Raw genomic sequence first — 12,794 nt, 5'->3', positions numbered from 1 at the left:
TCGATCCTGATTTATTTTTTTCAGTGTCTTTAACAGCTTCATTGTTCATGATATCTTTCGAGAAATTGACGTCATCGCTACAACTGGTCACCTGAGGAACATCTTCCATCGTTGCAGAGACGCTGCCCACACTGATATCATTCTGCGACGATCTCTGCTCGTTATCTACGTTTTCACGCCTTTTGAGAATGTTCTTGTCATGCCCATCTTGTTTTGAGCCATTCTCGCTTTCGTAAGGTGGAACGACGTCGCGTGTTTCGATTTTTTGGCTGCACTGATTAGCACAAGAGGTATCATCTTTTTTTCCATCAATGTCCGCATCCTGTAATTTTGCTGAGTCAGAAGCCGTGGAGTTTGTCTTTTCTGTTTTCTCTGATTCATCCTCAACAGACGAATTAGAACAAGCGTAGGATTCAATCTTTTCCTGCGAGTCATCTTTCTTTTTCCTATAGGATACAACAACATACCATACACAAAAAGTTAAAGCAAATAGAAATTAAGACCTTTAAACTTTGCGATTACTTGATTATCATCTGACAATCTGAGCACATGGTCAAACATTTTGATAATACAGTTGTACTTTCAACATCGATTTGTCGACAGATAATGTTTGTCCTAAGTCGTCTTGAGTCGTAATTTCTGGTAAATATGCCCATAAATTATAGCATACATGAACCCTTTAAATCCTAAAAGTGTTTGACATTTGACCCAAATATATCCATTTATTATCCAGCAAATAGGTAATGAGAATACTAAAACTTATCAAGTAGAAGGTGCTATCTTGATCTAACACCAAATTCTTGTGACCAGGCTCACAATTGTGCATGACATTGCAATATTTTTTGTTATAATTTTAGAACTACATCTTCAGAAACTATTTCCTATGATAACCAAATTATCACACACACACAGGATTTGCATCATAAATTTCCTTTAAGTCACACCATCACATCTAACTATTTCCTATGATAACCAAATTATCACACACACACACAGGATTTGCATCATAAATTTCCTTTAAGTCACACCATCACACCTAACTATTTCCTATGATAACCAAATTATCACACACACACAGGATTTGCATCATAAATTTCTTTTCACACCATCACACCTAACTAATTCCTAAGATAACCAAATTATCATACACACAGGATTTGCATCATAAATTTCCTTTAGAATACTCACACCTAACTTCCAAAATTTTAGAGAATTTCCTGCTATTGTTCGATTCCTTATAAAAGAAGTACAGTTAGTTAGTTTAACTCAGTAGTTCAGAGTGTCAAGACCAGCACTTACAACCTCAGAACCTGCCTTGGTCACATTCTCATGACTGATTTACAAGGAAATGTGTAGCAGCTAGAGGGAAGAATTAACAAACAGATCTTGGGAAAAAAAAGTATACAGATTATACACAATACAGGACAGGACATGACAAATCATGGTGAAATGAGCACTTCTACTTACAAACTCCTGAACGCAGCTCTTTTTTTCTGGGTTGAACATGTTACATAAGTAGTTTCTTTACAAAAGTACTTGCTGATGGTTGACCTGGACAGCTGCTGCTCTTGAACATCTTCGGTTTCCTTTAAGGAAATTGGATCCATTTTATTTAACTCTATGGCTCAGTATCTTCCAATTTTCTAATTACAGTGAATGAAAATTTATCAAAAAATCCCTTAACTAATCACAAAAAAAATGTTGAGAGGGGGGGAAGATCATCCTCTTGTCGCTCTACTGTACATCAAAATGCTCTAGTGCTTTCGACTGTAAAAGTGCAGGTTAATTGCTATCAAGAATAAACTTAACAAAAAGTTTGTATACTAGGTGAATGTGGGTGACATCGCAGCCCTTACATGGTCAACCCAAGTTTTGTTGCCCCCAAATGCTGTTCTGTTGCTTGTTATGCAACTTCATTTTGGGGGTGATGGAACTTTACTTGGGGCCACTGTGCAAGGGGGCAACTTTACTTGTTCCCCTCTTAAAGTACCATACTCATCATCATCATGAACCTTACAAACAAAATCAAAGAACAACTTACCCTTGATGTTACTAATAACTTCTGATCACCTGGTTGAGAATTTGACATGACTGTAACTAGAAGCTTCTCTGGATAGAAATTATAGTTTGCATAGCCACCACCTGAAAAATAAAACTCTCTAATTAAATGTTTCAGAAACAATCCTCCAAAGAACTCCTTGTGACTAACATTTTTCTGTGGGTGACTTGATGTATAACTACTGTGGAGCCAAGAGCCCTTAGGCACCCACTGATTCAAGAACCACCACAGTTTTGCACTACTTAAATATTAAAATAGTATACATACTCTAAACAATAGAGCCTCCTTATCAATTTTGTCCAAAAAAAAAATTGTGGTTCATTCGAAGGAGAAAGAGAAATGAAAGAAAGAGGGAGAAATAAGAAAACTTCTGGATCCAATCCTCAGTCACAGCAATTTCAGGTGAAATCTCTCACTGTTTTACCATTCTTGCTTCTCCAATGTTACTGGAATCATGAGCCAGTTCATTGCTTATTAAGTGAGACTGACCTAAAACATTTACATCACCTGAGCTTGTGTAATACACACCAATTATCGATTAAATATTTACTCCATCAATATTTTCATTAGACAGCATTAAAATCACCCAAGTAGTCAGATTGCCTTAACTTCTTACCCTCCCTTGGATCTCCTGCTTGTGGTTCCTTTAATTAAAAAACGTACCAAAAAAAAATATTAATGATTAATAATTTGCACAAAGCAGGGACCATATGACCAACTTGTGAGCAGTCCATGCCACAGGCAACTTTTCAGGCAGTTCTAAAGGGAAAAGAAACTGACTGGGATTACAGTCTTTTTCCCCAATCAGTTCTCCCACCAAACAACCAGCCATCTGGAATGAGTGATGAGTCTTCCTTACAATAACTGAGAGTGGGAGATGTGATGGCTCAGTGCTTTCCATAAGATTTGAAATAGGTAGCTAACTTTAATTAGTACAGCACCCACTGGAGAGCGACTTGAGTGAAACTTAAGCATGGCGACTGCGACTTGAGCACGGTGAAATATACCCGGCAACTCACAACAGAATACCTGCCGGAGCTCCGGCAGGTGCCAGGTCTTATTGAAAGCACTGTGGCTTCATGGTTAGTATGATCAACTCCCAATCAAGTGGTCTTGGTACAAGCTCTGGCTGAGGACATGGTGTTGTGTTCTTGGGAAAGACACTACTTAATAATCACAGCACCTCTCCTCACCCAGGTGTATAAATGGGTACTGGCAAATTTAATGATGGGGGGTAACCCTGTGATGGACTAGCATCCTATCCAGGGGGGAGTAGTAATACTCCTAAAAGCTTCCTGCTATGGGAACCAGAGTGTAACACTGGGCTTATGAGCCACTTGCCTCATAAACAGACTTGAATTTTTTTTTTTTTTTTTAACAATTACTGAGGACTTAAGCCTTTTCCAGGTACTCAGTAGGTAAATAGCAAACAAAGAGGACATTTTCAAGAATAATCCAGTCACTAGTTGAGCTATCTGTCAGGGCTCGAAATTAACGGTAACCCATCAACCAATGGTTGGTAATTTTTAGCGTTTGGTCACTAAAAATTTGTCCAACTAACCCGACATGGTTAGTAAAATTTAAACATTGGTAGACCTCAGGAAAAAGAGCACATAGACCCGACTCTCAGAGGAAAACTTAGAATACTCAAGTTGTTAAGTCAACTTTAACTGTTTTTAGAGAGTGTGCTGTAGATGTACTGTTCTTGACTAATCATGGTAAATGAGAGGGAAATAAAATAGGTGCATAATTTCAACGTTTTTGAGGTCACCGTGCAATTTCAGCTACTCTTTAATTTGTCCTAGTCATTATCATCAAAATATTCAATACTTAAGATATCGTAACTGGTGAGCTTGGACACCAAACTTTATAATTTGGTTAGTAAAAAAGATGTCTACTAACCCGAAGGGTTAGTAATCCAAAAATTAAATTCGAGCCCTGCCTGTTAAGTAGCATAACACTGTCTTCAAGAAAAAAAAGGCTGGTTCATTATAAAAATGCTGCACTGAATATATTCAATAAGAAATTACTAAAACTCTTAAAATAGAATTACTACCCTCACCTCTTTCTTATAAATTAAGACAGTTTGCCTATACATTCTTCTTCTGACAAACTGATACTGAATAAGCAACTCGTGATCTATTTAAAGACAAAAAGTCATTTTTCAAACCATTATTATGACAAGAAATAAACTAAGACGAACTTTATCTGAATCACTTTCAAATAAATCAATCATGATGAAGTTCTTGCTAACCAGGTAATGTTTCAGCATAATCACATTGAGATGTCCTATCATTTTTTCCTTTCCTTTTGCCTACGGTTTCAGATGGAGCCAGTGCTCTTGCTAGAATAACATCCTGCAGCTTTGTAATTAACCTCTATGGGTCATAAGCAAAATAAAGACAAAAAAAGAGCAAACTTTATGCACTTTAGTCTTTTGTTTTTTTTTTTTTTACATTGTGAGCAAACAATAAAATCACAGGCTACCCTCCACTTAGTCTCCAGAGCAGAGATTTTGAAACTTTGATCCCCCCAAATAATACAAATTTTAACCTTAAAGCCTAAGATCTGATTGTTAATCCTCCCATCTTGCTGCTACACATTTTCTTGTGAGTTAAGCAATGAAAATTTGTTGTAAGATCAAAATAACCACTTCTTTCTAATACTTTAGAGTGTTCTTCTCTGTTTGCTGGAAAATGTATGGATTTTCTAGCAAGAAGTTACATTTTAGTCACTTCTGGGAGTAAAGGGTCAATTATCATTATAAAGATTGTTGCATACTCCAGAGGGCTTTGCATGCAGCGTACAGCCCAAGTTTGGAGATAACTGGTCTGAAAACTAAACATAAGCATGGCATTAATTAAGAAGTGATAGGTTATCAATTATCGCGTAAAGCACTACTCACACGAAAGTGTTCTTCCGTAAACCACTTGTATCCACTGCTCTTATTTACTTTTGTTGACTGCTCTTCAAGAGAACGTACTGGATGTATAAAAATCTCCACCATTAGTACCTTCCGATCAAGAACCTAAAAAAATAATAATAAATCTTAGCCTATTTACGAATGTGAAATTAGCTTGTCTCAAGGCTTGGGAGAAAGAGAAAAATTAATATAATATTTAATTTCACTAAACAAATACCAGCTATTGCTACGATTTTTTTGCTTCAATATCCGCAAATTAGAAACTAAAACACGATCCGAATGAAATAAAAATCAGAAGTACTAATTTGGAATTCAAAGTTAACTGAATGAGCTAACTATAAGTACGTTGTCACACGACAAGGCCGGTGCGTAAGGTAATGTAAAGTGAATTCTACGTTCCTCCTAAAATCATCAAACTAAGTTTACGCAGTATCTACCTTGGCATATATAATGCTTTTCTTTGAATTTGGCTTCATTGAGGTAAATCACTAAACTACAAACTGACGATCATAAAGAAAAAGACGACCGCCAAAAATAGGAAAAGGTTGGCGGGAAATCCTCAAGGAAGACTGGTAGCCAGTAAAAAAAAACCACAGGGTCTGGGGAAGAACTATTTTAAAAATGGCGCCGTAAGTGGATACTATTTCGTAAAAGTCCGGAAAGGAAGCTGTAAAGTTAGCTGTTTATATCATGAATATTTTATGCGAAGTTGCCAAGCGTAAGTCGCCGTAGGCCTTTGTGTCAGTTGGAACGGTTGACTGCCCTATAATTGGATAAGGAAAATATGGCGAAAAGTTATGACTACTTGTTCAAAATTCTCCTGATTGGAGATTCAGGGGTTGGAAAGACTTGTATCCTCTGTCGCTTCGCCAACAACGAATTTAACAGATCCCACATATCAACCATAGGTAAGCTAATAAAATCAGTCGAAGAAGATTTCCTACACTGGATTTATGCAGCAGGTTGTCACTGAAATACCTGTAATTTGTTGTATCGATTAATAATTCTGCATCGTTCTCCATTTTCTAGGAATAGATTTCAAGATGAAAACGATTGTTGTCGAAGGGAAAAGGATCCGAATACAGATGTGGTAAGCCATCTTTAGGTAACCGAAATCTTCTCGTGCAGTTTGAACGCCGGTTTCCGGTGGTAAGGCGTCATGATACTTTTTCTCGCCAGGGAGGTAAAGAGGACGGACTCATTTGCCTTTAATTTTGTTCATAAATGATTTCTCGATGTACCTTTTCCGTCCATCTAAGATACAGTAATACGAAAGTAAGTTAGGTACTTTTAGTATCGAAACTATTTTTACATAGCGCTTAGGCTACCGCAGCTAGCGCAAACGGAAAACTCGAGAATAATTAACACAGTTTGATTTCAGCGCTCCCTCTTTTTCCACGTATGTAGATGCCGTTTAGTACATGTTCATTAACGTTTCATGAAATAATTTACTTATATTGTTGAATTTTTATTTACTATCAGTACTTAATATTTTGGAAACACCAGTCTGCAAGGTTCGAGCCATTAAACGTACTTTTACAAGACGATCGTGAGAACAACCCCCTTCCGCAGAAAAACTAAGAACTTTGTAATCCACATCGATTGCATTTGCCCCATCACTATTTGGTCCTACTTATTTTAAAGCGTTTATATGTGGTGTTATTTTCGTCGAACTCGTTGGTACAGTTTACGATATTAATCATGGCTAATTCAGATTTTATGGCTCGAAGCTACTTTTAAATTTTATTGCGCTCACTAGAAGATAATTAAGTGCCGCTCTTTGAGCAGGACATTTTGAGCTTCACTGAGATACATCTTTTCGTCAAGAGCACTAGTGGAAGCAATCAAATTTTATCGGAATGTTACTTCCTTTCACGTGTCCTTAAACCATCTCAAAGTCAGTCAGGCAATTACATCTTAGTGAATTTCAGAGAGATATAAGATTCTATTAATTGCTTTATTGTCTGGATCGATTCCTCAGCCTTTTCTTGTTAAAAAGCTGTATAATTTGAAAGGAATTATCTTTTATTAATACTTATGGTTGAATTCCAAGGAGATGTACTCAAAGAAAGCAATTGATTTTCAGTAAAATCTTGATTGAATTTTCCAAACCAAGACTGAATGTTTTCCATTGTAATTACATAGCTACTGATTCTTTTCTTGCATTGCTTGTTGTTTTATGACCTTTGCTCAAATGACTTAAACCTGAAACTATCTTTTTGATTAGCGGACCCCCTGCTATTGCAGGACAAGCAATCAGACAATTAAAACCAATCTAAGCTGAAGTTTTGGGTTAAATTTGCTTTCATTGATTTGTTGAGAAATTCTTTGTTAAGTAGTATAATTTAAATAGAGCACTCAAGATTTATTTTTTTGCCCTATTCATAGTTTGTCCAGAGGAAATCATGATCCTTAAAGAATGACGGACTTTAACCACCACTAAGGGGAGGGTCTTTATTGATATTTGAACTGATCTCTGCTTCTTAATTTAGATGAATACAGCTATTCAGGGTTTTTCATAGTCCGGGGAACATCTTTTTCTGAAAAGAATGTCTGATACCACCTGGGAAGTTCAACATAAGCCTTTGATTGTCAACAATTGTTGCTGACAGATGTGCTTCGTGAATTTGTAGGGATACAGCTGGTCAAGAAAGATATGAAACAATTACAACACAGTACTACAGGAGAGCACAGGTAAGTCTCTGTACTGATTAAATTCATATGCCTATTTGCAAGTCATGTAGACTTAGCAACTATACTTTCAACCATATCTATTGACATAATGAGTTTTTCTTGATAAGTGAGTGACCTGAACTCAGCTGTGGGACAAATCTATTTTTTGGTCACAGGGATTACAATTAGAAAAAGAGTCATTGATGTTCTGTTTCAGTGAATTGAGATCAAATATATTGGGGGAAAAACAGGGTGAGTTTCAGTATAATATGCCAAATTTATTAAATTAAGTGCCTCAGCTGTAATGACTGTGATAATAATTATATGGCTTTGACTGGACGGTGTTTTACCACAGGGAATAACTAAAATCAAATTTGTGCTCTTTTTTCCCTTTCATCTCTCTTCCATACATGATACATACCACTGAAAATCCACTATTAGGTGATCTTTGTTTGCTACATTTCAAACCTTTTAACTTCCAGGAGTGATTAACATGTAACTTTTCCCTGTAATATCCATAACTTATCCAACAAACAAGTAATGAGAATACTCAAAGGTATTAGATAGAAATTTTTATCTTGATCCAATACCAGATTCTTGTAACTAAGTTAAAAGGAAATGTGTAGCAGCTAGATGAGAGAATTAACAACAGTATAGTGGCGCTTCTCCACCACTAGCTGGACTGCACAAAATCCACTAATAAATGCAATGTACCACACCAAACTTCTTTGGGAACGCCTCCTTCTTTATTATTGTATTATACTGTGAAACTAAAAATTAATTTAAGAAATTAGAGACACGCAAATAGATTAAGAAATGTTTCAGGTAAATCAAACTTACATTATTGCTGGATCTGGCAAGAGTTGATATTGATTAAACCTTTCCTTACTTTCCTTTACTAATTTCTTTCCTTATGAGCACGAGTGCTTACCAAAAAACTGATAAAGGGCCTTTCATCAAATGACTTGTATTGAATTACACTTAAGAGCGTATGACTAGCCACCCAGTATGACTTTAAAGATTATTTACCGAATCAAACAATGAACAGAAACTCATGTAATAGGGGCACTTACAATTAGATCTTGGGAGTTAAGGAATTTAATCAATAAATATTCAACAGGGAATAATTGTAATGGTGAGCACTTTCAAAAGGACTTGTTGACTTGAGTGTGAACTTTTCAGATTTGTGAGCTCTGGATACCAGATGACTTTCAGTTTATATTTCTTATGTCAATTTGTGTCAATAATTTTGAATTAATTTCCTTAAATGTTCTTTTTTTTTGTAGGGGATAATTCTAGTGTATGATATAACAAGACAGGAAACATTTAATAATATTAGAAAATGGCTGAGATATGTTGATGAGGTGAGTGTTAAGGGAATTTTCCTGACTGTTTGTCCACCTTCAACTTGTTTAAAAGTGATAAGGTTGGTATGCCTTGGTTAAGAGGTCATTTCCTTTTCTTAGCATGCTAACAACAATGTTCAGAGACTGCTACTGGCAAATAAATGTGATGCCGAAGATGAAAGAATGGTTTGGAAGGATCAAGGAGCAAGGGTTGGTATCCTTTGATAGTTTTACATTATTACATTTATTTAATAAGTGGTAGAGAAAAGGAGAGTGTAAATGAATTATAGAAAACAGTCTGGGTAACCTGAAAAAATTTAGGGGGAGAGGAGAGGGGAGAGGATGGAAGGGGTGGGGTGCCATAGATTAGAGTCCTATCCATTGTAAGTAGCAATTCTCTAATTCATTTAATGCGAGGAAACTGAGATCACTTGACCCTTCCTCTTCCAAGATCTCATCAGTAATTCTTCAAACTGCCTGCTTTACAATTCTTATGATATTAGTTGGGAGATTTTGGTACTGGATCAACTAAAAATCTCCTAATTTATTTATTTTTTTCCCCTCACTACTTGTCTGCTTGATATAATTGTAAGGAGAAATTCTGTCTTGGTCACTCATAAGAGTTAAAGATGTTAGTCATCTTGGCAAACATCAGGAAATAGAATTGTTGGTAATTTGGACTTCCCAAAAGTTTTTCTCTTATGTGTTTCTTCCAGGTCTTGCATTTTTTTTCTACAGTTGTGCATCTAAATTAAACCTCTAACACTGTGTGCAGTAAGGAAGAGAGGGCTAAAAGAGAGAGGGTCACAACAACAACAACAAAAACAACTTTATTTATACTTGATCAATTGGAGCTTGCTAGGCTCCTAGCATGTACAGCTAGTGTGTTGAGTTAGCAAAATAATATATGTAAATTAATTGTGAAATGAAGGTATTGAGTTAACAAATTGGCTAAAAATATTATGTATCAGAAAATTGGGAACAAAAGTAAAATTAAGTATATGATGTACAACTAATTAATTATCAAGAACATATTGATATGAAAGCAAGAAGATTGAAATTTTATGTACAGCATAAAAAAAAACACAGTTGTCTTAAATTATTTTTTTAGAAAAAAAGAACTCTTACATGTAACGGTGGATCCATAAACTGTAATTTTCCAATACTGACACTCTCTCTTAACACAAACGTTTACCAGGCCTTGGAATTTTACTTTTCAGCTTGCTGCAGAAAAAAATATTAAGTTCTATGAAACAAGTGCACAGTCCGATATAAATATAGATGAGGTAAGAGCCTAATACCTGCTAAATGTCAATTAATTGTACAGCAACTGCCATTTTTATTTCTAGTGTAATTCATTTTAATTTTCTTTTAAAAGAGATTTAAGCAAGAGGTAAACCAACCCATTACTTCTCCACAGCATCTTTCTCTGCTTTTCTTTTTAGGCCTTCACAGAAATATGCCGACAAATTTTACAAACAATGGATGTGCCTGACCAGGTAAAAGTTCTTCAGCTTAGAAAGTGCAATGTTTCCGGATCTTGTAAAACAAGCAAACTATCCATAGTGGGTGAAAACACAATACCTCGAGGTATGATTGGTTTCCATCAATGGGTTGCATCCGTGTTATTAAGATGGTGAATCCAGTTTTCCTGACCAATCAAAGGGCAAATTCAAGCAGAAGGACATGTATTGTAATCTTAAATTACTTCAAGACTCAAGTTGAATTTGCTCTCACTCATAATCCCTACATGCATTAGAACAAGGATTTGTTCTGTCAGTTGTTCACCACTAAGCCTAACTGTATTGTTTATTTATGAATGATTAAATTTCACATTCTGTAATTCCTTGAAGAGTGTAACTGATCTTGTTATTTTTTCTTTAGAATGGAAGAAGACTCTCTTCTGCTGGTGAGATTGGATCCAATGCAGTACTCTTGGACACTAAAAGTGAAGTTCTTCCACGGAGCTCTTGTTGTTATTAAATAAATAAATTACTGATGAATTTAGAAATAATTTATATCTAATTTTCAACTTATTGGCAGATTTCATTGCAAGATAACTAGAACTAGGGATCAGTAGCCCTGTAAAATCTGCCCATTTGGCTTACATTTTTAACTTGCATTTATCTTGTAATTAACATTTTGTACCAAGATGGTTTCGAACTCAATTAGCCATGTGCCTTAGGTAAGGAAAACATTAATAGTTTTGAAGTTTAAAAAACTGAATACATATCTAACAGTTGCACTGACAACTCCTAGAAATCCACTCAGCTATCTCATGCCAATATTAATTGTATTATAATTCTGTTTCTGTTGCAAATGGAAATTCATCTGATACCCAGTAAATGGGCATTCAATCTAGTCTGTTTACAGACTCATTTTTTGTAAGAGAGTCTTCATGCTAGTTTGCTGAAGTTTGGCAACAAATGAGTATGTCTCTGGACAATCTAGTTTCAGTCCTGCAATTCATATTTTGTTCTCGGTATGTTACAACATTTAATCGTAAGCTATAATTGTAAGGCTTTTTATATTTAATAATTGACCAGTCTATAACAGCCTTTCATGTTGTCAGAAACTGGTCAAAAGCAAATAAAACAGGCCACGATTTACTGGTAGGGAAGCGATAGTTAACATATTTTGAATAAGAACAAGTAATTAAATAATTTAAAGGGAAAACTATGAAATTTATGGATCGAAATACATGTAGTCACTGTATGATATAAGTTATCACTTTAGGTAAGCAAATAAGTACTTTAGCCATATATAGGAAAAATTAAGGGGGCATGAGCACCACTTTTTGGCAAAACTTTTTCATGGCTACATTGTTGACTGCAAATAAAGGTAGTTTGTGGAGGATGTTTACTTGTATGTCTTCTGTGGTTTTTTATTTTTACCAAATTAGTTATTATTCCCACCTTTCTCATTAATAACCTGTCACTGCATGCAGATCTTCCCACAAACTTTCACTGAAATTGCATAGTACTTATTCGCAGTTCTGGATAATGCAGGCCAACATGTGGTTTTACAAAGTATAAGTCATCAACAGCCATTCTATATGGAAGCTGGCTAATATTTACATTTTTTTTTCAGGAAACATTTCGTGTCATGTCTGGTCATGGAAAATGTTCTTTAAATATGGGTGAGCTTACATAACATTTTCAGCTCTAGATACGAGTCTGCTGGTTACCCTCATGTTCTGCTAAGGTCTTCAGTTATCTCCACTGTCCTCTCTCCTCCCCACAATACACTCCCAACTCTAAATCAAACATGGGCAGTCAAATGAACTATTGTGGGCTTGTAACTCTCACTCTCCCCACCAAGATTCCTGCTCTGTAAGCTAGATTAAACCACTTATCTTAAATCTTAAGATCCTTATCACATTGTCGTAAGTCTGTTTGCCCCTGGTATATTTAACTCAGGTCTGTATTTAATTGGAATTGCTGAAGTCTCAATCATTTGTTAACACTGACTGCAACTTTGTATTATCATGCAAGTGGTTCCTTTTTTTTTTTTTTTATCTGGTTGCCAAATCAGCATCATAGTCACAGGCTTTCCTTGTGGAGACATGGGAAACTGTGAATAAAAACTGCAGGTGTACAACCAAAGAAACTTGTGACTAGGTTACCCATTTTGCGTCTTTGAGAAGCATCCTGTGAATGCTTGAACCCCTGCACTGCACAAAATACTTGTGAGATTAGTAAAACACAAGCCTTCTTGTCAATTTATTCTCTGGCATAATTCAAGGACATTTTCACACCAAATAAAGACTATCATTTTCTATGTATTGGTAATC

At 35.7% G+C, this 12,794-nt stretch overlaps 2 protein-coding genes across 5 annotated transcripts in view; one reads left to right on the top strand and one right to left on the bottom strand.

The window, feature by feature from the left end:
• The window catches only part of LOC111340846 (uncharacterized), an 11,581-nt gene extending 6,027 nt beyond the window's left edge, over positions 1 to 5,554 (bottom strand). For 2 of the 3 annotated variants that reach the window (XR_015988904.1, XM_088725645.1), the window contains exons 1-8: positions 5,420 to 5,554; positions 4,965 to 5,087; positions 4,314 to 4,437; positions 4,122 to 4,198; positions 2,676 to 2,703; positions 2,042 to 2,142; positions 1,468 to 1,586; positions 1 to 446 (exon numbers count right to left, since the gene is read on the bottom strand). The exon at positions 1 to 446 is cut by the window's left edge and continues 483 nt beyond it. Coding sequence is in view for 2 of the 3 variants with exons in the window: in XM_088725645.1 (XP_088581771.1) it covers positions 1 to 446; positions 1,468 to 1,586; positions 2,042 to 2,142; positions 2,676 to 2,703; positions 4,122 to 4,198; positions 4,314 to 4,437; positions 4,965 to 5,087; positions 5,420 to 5,458 (1,057 nt within the window). In the remaining variant the exon portion in view is untranslated. Of the gene's footprint in view, positions 447 to 1,467; positions 1,587 to 2,041; positions 2,143 to 2,675; positions 2,704 to 4,121; positions 4,199 to 4,313; positions 4,438 to 4,964; positions 5,090 to 5,419 lie in introns of those variants that run through there. The other variant, XM_088725646.1, reaches the window with a different exon arrangement.
• Positions 5,555 to 5,625: 71 nt separating this feature from the next.
• On the top strand, positions 5,626 to 11,863 carry LOC111340835 (ras-related protein Rab-13). 2 transcript variants are annotated; one of them, XM_022947748.2, is made up of 8 exons: positions 5,626 to 5,890; positions 6,012 to 6,072; positions 7,616 to 7,676; positions 8,942 to 9,019; positions 9,122 to 9,211; positions 10,222 to 10,287; positions 10,447 to 10,500; positions 10,886 to 11,863. In XM_022947748.2, the coding sequence occupies exons 1-8, from the start codon at positions 5,767 to 5,769 to the stop codon at positions 10,982 to 10,984; spliced, it is 633 nt and encodes a 210-aa protein (XP_022803483.1). In that variant the 5' UTR covers positions 5,626 to 5,766; the 3' UTR covers positions 10,985 to 11,863. The 2 variants fall into 2 exon arrangements, with proteins under 2 accessions (XP_022803483.1, XP_088581779.1); XM_088725653.1 differs by having other exon boundaries at positions 10,447 to 10,591.
• Positions 11,864 to 12,794: the final 931 nt, after the last annotated feature.

Source organism: Stylophora pistillata, chromosome 6 (assembly GCF_964205215.1).
Source record: "Stylophora pistillata chromosome 6, jaStyPist1.2, whole genome shotgun sequence".
Classification (NCBI taxonomy): domain Eukaryota; kingdom Metazoa; phylum Cnidaria; class Anthozoa; order Scleractinia; family Pocilloporidae; genus Stylophora; species Stylophora pistillata.
This window is presented reverse-complemented; position numbering and strand designations above follow the sequence as displayed.